This window comes from Bidens hawaiensis, unplaced genomic scaffold, assembly GCF_021521415.1.
Source record: "Bidens hawaiensis isolate Kalapana, Puna unplaced genomic scaffold, B.hawaiensis_p1.1 tig00001575_1, whole genome shotgun sequence".
NCBI lineage: Eukaryota > Viridiplantae > Streptophyta > Magnoliopsida > Asterales > Asteraceae > Bidens > Bidens hawaiensis.
Window position 1 is genome coordinate 2,985,880 of NW_027491088.1, and position 13,381 is coordinate 2,999,260.

At 45.1% G+C, this 13,381-nt stretch overlaps 1 protein-coding gene across 1 annotated transcript; it reads left to right on the forward strand.

The window, feature by feature from the left end:
• On the forward strand, positions 1-1,818 carry LOC143586017 (methylthioribose-1-phosphate isomerase-like). The gene is made up of 9 exons (XM_077067666.1): positions 1-96; positions 181-236; positions 318-479; positions 571-670; positions 756-889; positions 980-1,085; positions 1,148-1,286; positions 1,371-1,639; positions 1,709-1,818. Exons 1-9 carry the CDS (start codon positions 34-36, stop codon positions 1,778-1,780), a joined length of 1,101 nt encoding a protein of 366 aa, XP_076923781.1. The 5' UTR covers positions 1-33; the 3' UTR covers positions 1,781-1,818.
• The last annotated feature ends 11,563 nt before the right edge of the window (positions 1,819-13,381 follow it).

A 13,381-nucleotide genomic window follows, 5' to 3' on the forward strand; every position in this document is an offset into this window, starting at 1 on the left:
AGTTGGAATTTCCGGACGAGTTATTTTGGATTGATGGACGACTCGACTCTGCAATCCATCCGTTATCACCGTGGCTCACTTCAGCTACTCGATCAGGTTCTCTTCTTATTTATTTGCTTGACTTTTTTTTAACATTAATCATAAGTTGATTCAATCAAAATTAATTTTAATTTTGACCAGAGAAAACTTCCTCTTAATACCATCTATTTGGAAATTCGAGATGCCGTCGAAGCCTGGTAAGCCAAACACTTCACAATTCATTATTATTATTATTGTTATTGTTATTATAGGAGCTTTGTGTATGTATGTATATCCAGGGAAGCAATAAGAGAGATGGTGGTTCGCGGGGCGCCTGCAATCGCCATAGCTGCAGCACTTTCTCTCGCTGTAGAAACTTGTAAACTCTTGGAAGGATTTACCGGTACATCAAAGGATGCTGCATCTTTTCTCATTAATAAGTTGGAGTTTCTTGTCTCAAGGTATATTAATTATGTTTTATATGTATAGTTTGTTTAATTTATTAATAATTGTGTATTGTTAAAACATTTTGTTTGTGTGTTTGTTGCATAGTCGCCCAACAGCAGTGAATCTTGCAGATGCTGCATCTAAGCTTACAGAGATTGTAACCAACTCTGCTGCCACCGCCACACATGCCAATCAAGTTTTCCAGGTAATCATTCACTCTTTGCTTAATTACATAAATGCATACTTACATTTGTAATACATACATTTGTAATATGCTATTGCTCATTCAGGCTTACATTGATGCTGCTGAAACAATGCTAGAGGATGATGTTGCTTCTAATAAAGCAATAGGCTCGCACGGGTCATCTTTCATTCAGAATTTAAATAACAAAGTATCTGTTTTAACTCATTGCAATACTGGCAGGCTAGTAATCTAATATTCCCTCCTTCGGTCATCGTATATTTTTATTAATATTATTATATCCTGATTTACTGATATTTTCTGTTTCAATAGTCTTGCGACTGCTGGATACGGGACCGCTCTTGGAGTAATCCGTGCGCTTCATGCTGATGGAGTGCTTGACAGAGCTTATTGCACAGAAACACGTCCTTTTAACCAAGTAAGCAGAGTTTAATATTAGAGTTATTTTTAAGGCTACATGAAATTGAGTTGCAAGTATAGGGATCAAGATTGACGGCTTATGAGTTGGTACATGAGAAAATACCAGCCACTCTCATAGCAGATTCTGCAGCAGCGGCTTTAATGAAAACCGGGCGTGTGCATGCTGTCATTGTTGGAGCAGATCGTGTTGCTGCCAATGGTACTTCACCAATCACCAACAATTGCTTATTACGCGTATTTTTAATGTAATGCACATATATAACCATAAGTGCAATTGTTGCAGGCGACACGGCCAATAAGATTGGAACATATAGCCTGGCTTTATCTGCTAAGCATCATGGTGTTCTGTTTTTTGTTGCTGCGCCATTGACTTCAGTTGACTTGTCATTGGCTTCTGGAGATGAGATTGTTATAGAAGAAAGACCAGCCAAAGAATTACTAAATACCCACGGAGGTCTTGGAGAACAAGTTGCAGCTTCTGGCATACTTGTTTGGAATCCAGCTTTTGATGTCACTCCAGCTAATCTTATAAGTGGAATCATAACCGAGAAGGTGGCTTTCTGTCTGTGAGACACACACACACGGGCTTGTGAGTGAATCTAATGTTTGTGTTTTTTCTAGGGTGTCATTACAAAGACTGGGAATGAGTTTGACATCAAGGGTTTTATAAACAAGATTAGGAGCAATAACTGATATGCAAGTAAGGGTGTGTGTTTATGATTATGAGTAATGCATTGAATAAGTCACACAATAGCTAAAGCTGCAAGGTACACCTCGTTTGTGGTGTAAGTGTGTGTTTTGGTTGAGTCTTAATAATAAGAAGAGTGAAGCTAAAGGAAAACTTGTCTGACCCGTGGCCTGAGCTAGAGCTTGAGCCTAAGCTTGGGCCTGAGCCAAAGTCATCAGGAATTCTGAAGAAATAAACGCTTGCTGATTATAAAACTTAGTGGTTGTGTTGTACCACCGCTCGAAACTCCCCGTGAATCACGTGTAACAACTATAATGCCATCAATACCCAACACAAAAGCAACCGGGCCAAGGCGTGAACTTGAAGAAACACCATGTTATAAAACACACATAAACTTCATCACATAACAAAACTTCAGTATGAGGTTCAGTTACAAACCGATTAAACTAAAAATTAAATTAAATTTATTTTGCATTAATTAGACGTAAAAAAAAAATTTTGTTTAATTTTTCATAAGCAGCTTTTTGATACTTATACATATTTAATATTGAATTTTTATGGAACGCATATATAAAAATGTTTTTAAATTTTCAAACTGATTTTCATTTATCATAATCGTTTATCAGAAATTTTTAATAAACTTGTTTTCAATCTTTCATAAACGTCTTTTTTTTTCAGTACATATAGTACTAACGTTTTTTTTAACTTTGACAGATCATTGAATCTGCCAGCGGTCAATCCGTCGTGCATACAGAGACGTTTGACGTCACAAAAATTGGTAAATTGTTTGCACGTGACTGCAACACGTTTACGCACATGCTTACCATACTATATAGGCAAAAGGACAAAATACTGAAACATAGCCGTGCCACCCTATGCATTAACAAATGCTAGTTGTAAATCTCTATCGAAGACAACGCCTTAATATGAAACAATACGGGCTTCTAAGTATTCGCCATCAACCATATCTTCGGTGAAAGGGGGACCATCGTATCCATTGCTTGGGTCAACCTCCGCACTTGCTATCCGCGACATTTACGGTGACATTTGGCATCAACGTGACATGGTGAACTGCTTTCATGTTGCTGAACTCATATGGTCACCCTAGGGTTTAACTGACAACGGCGGTAAATTGATATTTTCGATACAAGAACGCCTCACCAACAAGGAAGAATACGGGCTTTCGGATATTAAACATCAACCCTACCTCTGTATGCCAATCCCTCATTTAGGACAACGCCCAAGCGGGGAGAAGTTCACAATCAGTGGTTTAAGGACATATGAGGGACGCAAAAAAATGATTGAGGTGCTTCTTAGAAACTTCGGTGAAGGCGGGCCCGCATATCCACTTCTTGGGTGAAACAGCACACTTGATGTCAAAATCAAAAAAGAATATTAGAAAATTCTTGCAATGACCAAATATTCCCCGTTTGATCCGGCCAGATTCAATGAAGAGGAATAGGATGGTCACGCAGTTGTAATCGTGGGAATCTATGTTTTATCGCTCAATCCCTTTGTTCTAAGCATCGAGATAAAGAACTCATGGGGTGTCGGGTGGGGTAAAAACGGGTCCATAGCAATCGTATACAAGTTAATTTGCTAGATTAAAACATGTTTAAACGAACCGATATTAATCACAAGCTCCATTGATTCGACATTGACATCCATTAGACTTGTGTTGGCGACCTTCCCCACTAACAGTAAAATATGTTTATAAAACAGTTAAAAGTGTTAAAATTATGTCATGGAAATGTTTTAAAACAAAGGGCTATTTTAAAATTAAAACCAGAGTTTAAACTAAATAATTAAACTGGATTTAATTGTAAAACCTCACATTTTAATAGACGATATTAAAATTAAGCGCCTCGAGTGATGAAAGAGTTTATGATACAGTGGTGATTTTTGTCTTTCTTCATGTTTTTCAGTTGTTACCTATTGTAGCCATATAAACTTGTTGATTTTAAAAGTTTTCTCGGATTTAAAGTTCCGTTCATATTGTTTTAAAAGTGAGATTATTACAGATAGCTAAATTGTATATGTTCTCCTTAGAATATGATAATATATAATCATCATCATTCATCATTGTTCATTACAGTTATTATTACCGTTTACAAATTATATATTATCCAACCAAAACTTCACAAAAAAAAACCTTAAATTTATTTTGAAACAAACAGAAATATATATGGTTCATTTTGATTAAAGTTATTATTACCGTTTACAAATTATAAATTATCCAGCCAAAATTTTACAAAAAAACCTTAAATTTATTTTGAAACAAACTGAAATATATATGATTCATTTTGAGCTGGAGATAACATTAAAAGCTTTCTTAACATCAAAGATGTGACTCACAGATCCATAACAATAATAATAATAATAATAATAATAATAATAATAATAATAATAATAATAATAATATCTAAAGAGAACAACTGATCACAAAATTAACTCCGGACATAACATAAGATCTATAAATAAAAAATATCATAGGACGGAAGGTGCAGCTAACTTAGGAGCCCATATTCATCAAGCACACATCATCCTCAGAGGCGGTCTCTAGATGCTGGTAATCAATGCCAAAGCAGGAACATAGTTTGCTATATAGTATCATACGAGGACAGTTCCATTCCATAAATGTCTCAGGAGTAGGTGTCTTTCGTGAGTGAACAATTCTCTTAATTTCAGCACTATAGCCACTCTTAAGCTTGTCTCGAAAAGGGGCGTAACCGGACAAGTCGTATTTAGGCCATTCCTTTGCAAAAAAGGTGCTGTACCCAGCGATAAAGGAGTCGGGATTGGCCTGCTTGCTGCAAAAATAAAAATAAAAAAAATCTAAATCAACATTGTGATGCATAAAGTTGAAAACAGTAACAAGGGGAGATTAAGAACATACTGAAAGATAATGGAATGACTGACTTTGGTTTCACTGTGGAGTACACGCAGGTCCCCGCGCTGTTGTAGCCAAGCTAAACAACGCGGGATACTTTTGGCTGGGGATGCATACGGATGCACTGGCATACATCAGAAAATGCAGGTCTTGCCAGCTTTACGCACCCAACACGCACCGCCCGAAGAATGAACTGGTTCCAGTCACTTCTTCATGGCCATTTCAGAAGTGGGCCATCGATGTGACAGGCCCATTTCCTACAGCAGCAGGAAATGTTCAGTTCCTAGTGGTAGCCATCGACTACTTCACCAAGTGGATAGAAGCAAAACCTTTAGCCCAAACAACCGCGAAACATATCAAAAAATTTATTTGGGAATTTATTATTTGTCGTTTTGGACTTCCACAGAATTTGGTGAGCGATAACGGCACCAACTTTGCTGACAAGAAGCTACAACAGTGGCTAAAAGAACTTCAAATCACCCACACCTTTACCTCAGTGGCACACCCGCAAGGTAATGGTGAGGTGGAAAGAGCAAATAAGAGCATTGTCGAAGGCATCAAGAAGAGACTATCGGAACACAGATCCGGCTGGGTGGACGAGCTTCCGCACGTCCTTTGGGCAAACAGAACGCTGAAGAAGGCCAGTACGGGAGAAACCCCGTTCAGCCTCACTTATGGCACTGAAGCCATGGTCCCGGTCGAAATTGGTCTACCCTCACCAAGGGTCTTGAGTCAGCCAGAAGACAATGATGCGGAAAGACGGTTGGATCTTATGCTAACCGAGGAACGCAGAGACTTAGCCGCAGTGCGTGAAGAGAACTACAAACGACAAATGCAAAAGTACTACAACACGCGGGTAAAACTCTGCAACTTCAATATAGGAGACTACATACTGCGTAACAACGATGCTTCAAACCAAGAGCGCCCGGGAAAGCTGGCCCCGGTCTGGGAAGGGCCATACATTATCAAAGAAGTCCTGGGAAAGGGCGCATACCGGCTCGAAAGGCTCGATGACACTCCCATCCCAAGAACATGGAATGGAGCTCAATTACGCAAATGTTATATGTAGATCAATTCCAAAACTTGTAAAGAAAAGGCCTAGAGCCACTTCTAATGGAAATGATTCTCCTTTCATAATGTGTTTACCTTTATACTTATGAACTTCCCACTGGTGCCGGTATTCACCGCATAAACGGGAAGAAGTAAGTCGTTACGTGTGGAAGGCGGCAAAACCCGCATAAACACAATGAGGGAAACCTACACGCAGGTATGATGTAAGTAAAGTTTAGCCATCCTTGTAAGTGCAAGTGACGGTCTTACCCGCACAATCACGAACAAGGAAGCAAAACTTCAACCTATCATCTACCACGTTCAAAGGTTATCCTAAAAAAAAAAAAAAAAAAAAAAAAAAAAAAAAAAAAAAAGATGAGGAAAACCTACACGCAGGTCAGATATGGGTAAAGTTTAGCCATCCTACTAAGTGCAAGTGACGGTCATACCCGCACAATCACGAAAGAGGAAGTAAAACTTCACACCTATTATCTACCACGTTCAAAGGTTAACTTATCCTCAAAGATGAGGAAAACCTACACGCAGGTCAGATGGTAAAGTTTAGCCATCTTACTACGTGCAAGTGACGGTCCTACCCGCACAATCACGGAAGAGGAAGCAAAACTTCACACCTATCTACCACGTTCAAAGGTTAACTTATTCTAAACACTTGGAAAATTGCTAATTTAAACTAAAGTATGTAAGTCATATAACGTTTATAAAGAAAGGAATCCAATGAATCAAGCGGTCTTAGCCGCACAAAGATTTACATTTCATAAACATTCGTTACAAGAATGGCCGGGTAACTACCCGCCTACAAGAAAGTAAATCTATACAAACTAAATCTATCCTAGCAGCGGGAAGGGATCTTCAGGATCAGGCTTCAGGGCCACTTCCACTTGGACCAGCGCCGTCAGTAGAGCGTGGCTGTTCAAGGAAAGCCTTAAGGATAGGCAGCCCATCATCAGCAGCAGCAATTTCATTCACCTTCTCCACCACCGGATGCGGGAAGGCGGCGTATTGATTTACTGCTTGGTCATATATGGCTTCAGTATCTACATTGTACAAAGGGAAGTTGGATGGCGGGACGCCTTTCTCAACAAACCCTAGACCAAGCAGGAAGCCGACCCGTTCCCCATCCTCGTGAGAAGCGTTGAGGGCTGCGCTCATTGCATCGTCGTAAGATGTCTCTGAGAAGACCCGATGCACAACCTACATAAGAAAATATACAAGTGTCAACACCCTATTTACAAAGAAAAGCGTGAAGACATGAAGATAGACTTACCTGAGACAACGCTTCTCGAAGAAGCCATTCCTTGGCAACCAGAGCTTCTTGAAGGGCGGCTTGAGCTTGGGTGCAGGCGCGTTCGGCTTCGCTTTTGTTAAGGTTGGCAAGTAGAACTTCCTTTGCGGCAGCCTCTTCGACGCCCTTAAGCTTCCGCTCGGTATGGTCAAGCACGCCCCTCTGGTCCAAGATCTCCTGGAGCTTCTTGGCATCTTCCATCGCCAAGGCATCATGAGCACGTTGGAGAGCCTCTAATTTGGCCTTGAGCTCCTCATTCTCCACGCGTAAAGGCTCAGCAACGGCTTCAGCCTTGGTGGCCCTCTCGGTTGCGTTCCTCGCAGTCTCCTTAGCCAGCCGAAGCTGTTCGTTAACAGCTTGGGCAGCCTTGGAGCGGGCCTCGAGTCGCGCTTGAACCTCAACCTCGAGGGCCTTGAAGGCCTTCTCCTTCTCCGCAGCAGCTGCGGACAGCTTTTGGTTCTCCTCCCGAAGAGCCCGCGCTTGATATACTTCCTTGGCGCGAGCTGCTTTCAACTTGTCGTTTTCACGACAAAGCAGCTCGACGCGCGGCTGCATCCGGGCTTGGAGAACCCGAAGCTCGTTGGTTAGCCTACCCTCCTGGTAGCTAGCCATGGCTTCCCCCAACGCACCATGGGGAGCAGTGTGGCGAGCCCATTCCACGCACTCCACAGGGGTACGAAGGGTTGTTCCTCGGCGTATGTTCCATCGCGGAACATACACTTCATTGGAATCCGACACTGCAGAAAACAAAAAGCAGTTAGGAAAAGATGATAAAAAATATATGTAGAAAAATGGGCCAAAAGAACCCTACGCACCTGTAGGGTCAATTACAGGCCGATAGCCGCCGAACCCATCACCTGAACCCAATGGAAATCCATCCAAGAGGTCAGGCAGATGGGAAGGTGGCGGAGAGATGCGAGAAGCCCCACGCGTACCTGATTGTCCGGCCGTCGTTGCCGATGACGGGGGCATGGTAGCAGCCGCCGTGGTCGCCGCCGCGGTCGCTGCCGCAGAATCCGCGGCAACAGTAACCGCCGGCTCTGTGAAGGATGCTGTAAAAATCGCCCTCACAGCCGGCGGCGACGTCATCTCGGCTGGAACAGTCGGCTCAAAGGAGTGAGCAACTGAACCAGCGGAAGCAGGCGCAGGCGCCTGGGTCGACGCCTCAGGTAGGCTGACCAAGCCTACCGTCATTGGCGGAGAGGTAATACTCGGTCCCTGACCCTGGAATGCGCCAACATCCACGCCTGCGTAAAGAAGAAAAGTGTTAAAAGACTTAAGGATTAAACTACGAAGATAAAAGCTAAGAGAAAGTTGTACTTACGGGTTTTCTTGAGCTTGAACGTACGGACGGGCGGGGACGAATCCGATGGAGCCGGTCTCTTGATGCCGGTCACCGTCGTCGTCATTGGTTCTCCGGAGGTAACAGTCGTAGCCTCCGGAACAGTGGTCTTCTCACCACCGGGGTTCCCCGCCACCTCTTCACTATCTGACTCAGTGTCAGATAGGAGCACTGGATCGGCTGTGGAGGCCGCCTTCTCCTTCCCTTTCCCGCCGGCAGCCCTCTTCTTCCGCACTAACGGAGGACCATCTGCGGATTCCTCAGAAGAAGACAGGATGTCAGGAATTCCAGCAGCGGGTACAGCACTGAGGGGTGGAGGAGAGAATAACGCCTTACCTGGCCGCCGGTGGCCCAGGATCTCGTGGCCCAGCGGATAGACCTCCACAAACCGATCCGCTGTTTGCTCCAGGATGGGCAACTCGTTCTCGTCAAGAGCACGAGTACCCACACGCACGGGACCGTCAGCTTCCCGCGGGTACAGGAGCGACTCCAAATCGTTCCCCTCTGAAAGAAAAGAAACAGTTAGAAGACAAACTCATATCAGCAAGAAAGACAAGACATACCATAAGGAGTAGAGTTCAAACCATATTCGAGAAGGATGGGAACCTGAGACGCCTCCTTCCATACCCGGCTCATCCCCAGCATCACCATCCCGGACTCCGCAAACCGGTAAACCGGAGATTGGACCCGGGATATCTTCGCAAACCATTCCGCCTCCTGGTAGTTGGTGGCGTGGTGGCTCAGAATTGCTTGGCCATTTTTAAACTTCATGGCAATGGGGATGGCGCGGGCAGAAATGTAGAAGAACTCCCGCTTCCACGATCGGAGACTGCGCTCGGTCGCGCAAATATTCAAACCCATGATCCGGGTTGTCAGGGTGTACCACCCCTGGATGCACCTCCAAGTATAGAAGGTCATCAGGCGGTCCACATAGGGCTCAATGCCCAGAATCCGGCACACCCACTCGAAATGGCGAATCTTGGCGATCGCCATGGGGTGCAACTCGGTCAGATGAACACCATGCCTCTCAAGGACACGGTAAACAAACTTTGTCAATGGGAACCTAAGATTCCCATAGACAAAGAATGCTGCATAAACCCCGATCTTGCCTCTGGGGGCATCGTACACGGTCTGATGGGGTTCAGGAAACTCAGGCTCGAAAGGATCGAGCATGAACTTCCTAACAACATACCGGTACTGATCGCCGGGCAGAGCACACTGGCACTCACCAGCAGTACTCTTGTCATCGGCCGAAGACTCAAGATCACGAGAAGACATTTAGCAGAAAGAAAGCGATTTCGGGAAAATGCTTGCCTGAAAAGGGGAGTATTTGCCGGAAATCGCTAAGAAGAAGAGAAGGGTGAAGGTGTGGATTGCAAAGAGCCCTCTCCCCCTTTATATACTAATCGCAATTAATGCGATGAATTTAATGCGGAGGAGAGAGAAATCGAAGGTGCAATGAAACTATGACACGTGGCAAAAAGCAGGCTGGCAACAGCTGTTGACAGGACGCGTACCATTAATTTCGCGGCCACGCGCCCGAAAAATAGCGCCCACGCGCCTGAAAAAGCGTCTGGAATGACCATGTACTGTCACGTCACCATAACTTCCTGCACGTCCTGACACAGTCAGAAGAAACCGTCGCACGACGTTTCAGATGTTTGGACTGTTCCTATCTTTCCACCAACTCTTCGAATTTCGAAATTCAAAATTCAAAAAAGATTCAAAAGTAAGCGGGAAAACACCCCTTACCTTGGCAAACAAGTAACCGTAAGACGGATGCGGGTACAGTGTTAAGGCAAAACCCTTCACATACCTAGCACCCGCAGGGAATTGAAAGCCAAGAATACCTTGGCAACCAAGTAACCGTAAGACGGATGCGGGTACAGTGTTAAGGCAAAACCCTTCACATACCTAGCACCCGCAGGGAATTGAAAGCCAAGAATACCTTGGCAACCAAGTAACCGTAAGACGGATGCGGGTACAGTGTTAAGGCAAAACCCTTCACATACCTAGCACCCGCAGGGAATTGAAAGCCAAGAATACCTTGGCAACCAAGTAACCATAAGCCGGGTGCGGGTACAGTGTTAAGGCAAAACCCTTCACATACCTAGCACCCGCAAGGAATTGAAGCCAAGAATACCTTGGCAACCAAGTAACTATAAGACAGGTGCGGGTACAGTGTTAAGGCAAAACCCTTCACATACCTAGCACCCGCAGGGAATGGACCCCAGTACCTTGGAAGTAAAGTAACCGTAAGACGAGCGCGGGTAGTGTTAAGGCAAAACCCTTCACATACCTAGCGCCCCGCAGAGAATTGAAACCAAGAAGGATCTTCTGGGCAATGCTTGCGGATAGAGGAATAACACCCCCGCATAACGGGAACGTCGAGAATTATATTGTTTGAAACTCCGTGATGGAATTGGTGGTCTTAGCATAATTGATCACTATGTTGAAAACCACCAGAACCCCATGGAGACTATATACAAGTAAGACTCAACGCTCCTGACTTGCGAGAAGGTTACATACCTACCCGCATCATACCCAAAGATCAAGCAAAAAAATCGGGAATTTTTGCAAGTGACATTAGGAAACCCGCGGGAAGAATCCCCACGGAGAACCTTAAAACTAAAAACCTTTTTCAAAACCCCTTGCTTAAAGTCCAAAAGTTCACCTCACTTTATTAAACATTCATGAGAAGAACATTGGACTGGGGGGACTTGAAGAGGTAGGTCCCAGCAGAGCCCAGTTGGTCCCTCAAGACTCACCTTGAACAGGGACGTCTGCGCAAAGGCCATCTGCTCCCGCAGGACCCACCATGCTCAGAGAACCTTACGCGCAGTACGCAAGCTGTACACGCAGGGAAAGCCTCCCAATGGTGAAGTACCCCGCCTGTTCCCGCAGTTGCGGATACAAGCCATCAGGGAAGGCTACCCGCAGACAGCAGGGCTACACGCACAAGACAATAGCTACTTCAGTAGTCACATGAAGGAATGAGCAAGGCGGGAACAATCCCGCCAAAATGAGCCAGTCCGTATGATTCTGAAAGATCTTTTGTACTATACCTACCAAGGTATGGATAGGACAGACAATCTGACCAGAACAGCCCATGAGCCAATCACAGGGTGACAGCTCACCGACAACAGTACGAGGAGGAGCACCCTCTAGTACTGTTTGTCACTATTAGCCGCTGCCTACTCACCAACTCTTACTGAGGGGCGTGCGCAGCCTACAGTTGGTAGAATAGTGTTACTGTTGGCCGTAACCTATTCACCAACCAGCATGGCCTGCGTATAATCCACAGTAGGTGGGACGTGCATAATCTACAGTTGGTGGAATAGTGCAGCCGACTTTGTTACTGTTGGCCGTAACCTATCCACCAACCAGTATGGCCTGTGCATAGTCCACTGTTGGTAGAACAGGAATACTATTCAGCCGGCTGTACCTTCTAGGAAACCTACCTTCGGCTATAAATACTCCAACATCTTGGAATGGTAAGATCATCTGCTATCCTGTTATCTAGCAATCTCTTAATATACACTTATATTCAGAGCAATCTAGTCTGATTCTCACGCCGGAGGGTGGTCACAAGGAGGAACCCCCCCTTCTCAGTGACGAGCTTACGGTGTTTGTTTTGCAGGTCCCCTGAAGAGCAACCGTCTCTGTTGGACCTCATTCTCGTGGGAAACATTACTTAACCCCCAGATTATCTATAATCTGCACCGGGTCACTTAGTGTTTCTTCAGTTTCACTGCTTGTTGTTTTGTCTGGTTCAATAATACGGCTTATCCTAGTGAGTTTTATGGACCCACTAGACCATAAGCTTCTCAAGCTCAAGCATTTACTTTTCTAGTTAGAGACCAACGTCTTGGAGCTAACGTGGGATCCGCTCAAGGGCCTACCGGTTTAGGTAAATATTTAATGCGTATCCATGTTCCACTGAGGATCATAATAGTTTAAGCTTAGAGCGGAGAGTGCAACTCCAATGTCGGTGGGGCAGAGAGCATTTCCGGGGTAGTGATCGAATCCTAGAGGAGGTTGCGAGTTGGGTTGCTGGGCTAAATGGGCCTGCTGGAGAGAAGGGTGTTGGGCCGAAAACTGTTGGGGATAGGAAGATGTGAGAGGGGTACGGTGTGGGTGGAGGGGTCCCGGAAGGTTGTGGTGGGTAGTTGTAGTTGGGTTGTTGGGTGTGGTTGGGCTGTTGGTATTGGGCCGGTGGGTGAGGAGGGTGGCCCGTAGGGTTTTGAGGGGATTAGGATCTCCAGGAGTTGGATGTAGGGTGAGTATTAGGGGCAGGAGGCCTGGGAAGTTCCACCTTGTCTTCACCCACGAGAAGATTGGCCACGACCCCTGGCTGGCTTTAACCGGGTCATAGTTTCGACCTCGATACCCGTTGGGTTAGGGAGATCGTACCGGGTCAGACTGAGCCGGTCCATTGGTGTGCACCAGAGCCGTGTCACGAGTGGTGTTTGATCTTGCTTTGTGTCTATCAAGTTCGTCTTCCAGTATGCCTCTAGCAGTGATCCAAGTGGGTTTTTTTTTCGTTTATGATGGCTGCAATTGTGTCAAATTCGACCGGTAGGCCCCGGATCATTTGGTTGACGAGGCGACTTTCAGACACCGGCTGATCAACATCTGCCAACTGTTCAGCCAGGTCCTGTAGTGTTTGACAATATTCATCGAATGAGGCGCAAGAACTAAGGGTGGTGTTGGTAAATTTGGTTTCAAGGGTGACGACGCGGGCTTGCTTATTGTTGAGGAAGATTTCTTGAATCTTTGTCCAGGCGGCTCTAGCCGTGATGTTTGTGTCGAGTACCCGTGCAAGTAGTACATCGGATAATGTGCTGTAGATCCATTGCAAAATGAGTGCATCAATTTCGGACCATACGGAGAATGTTGGGTCGGTTTCTGCGGGTGCGGCAGTGCCATCGATATGATGAAGAACTTTGTAGGCACGGGCGTGGAGCTTGAAGAGCTTTACCCAGGCATAACATGTGACTTTCTTTCCATCAAGAGTGCGT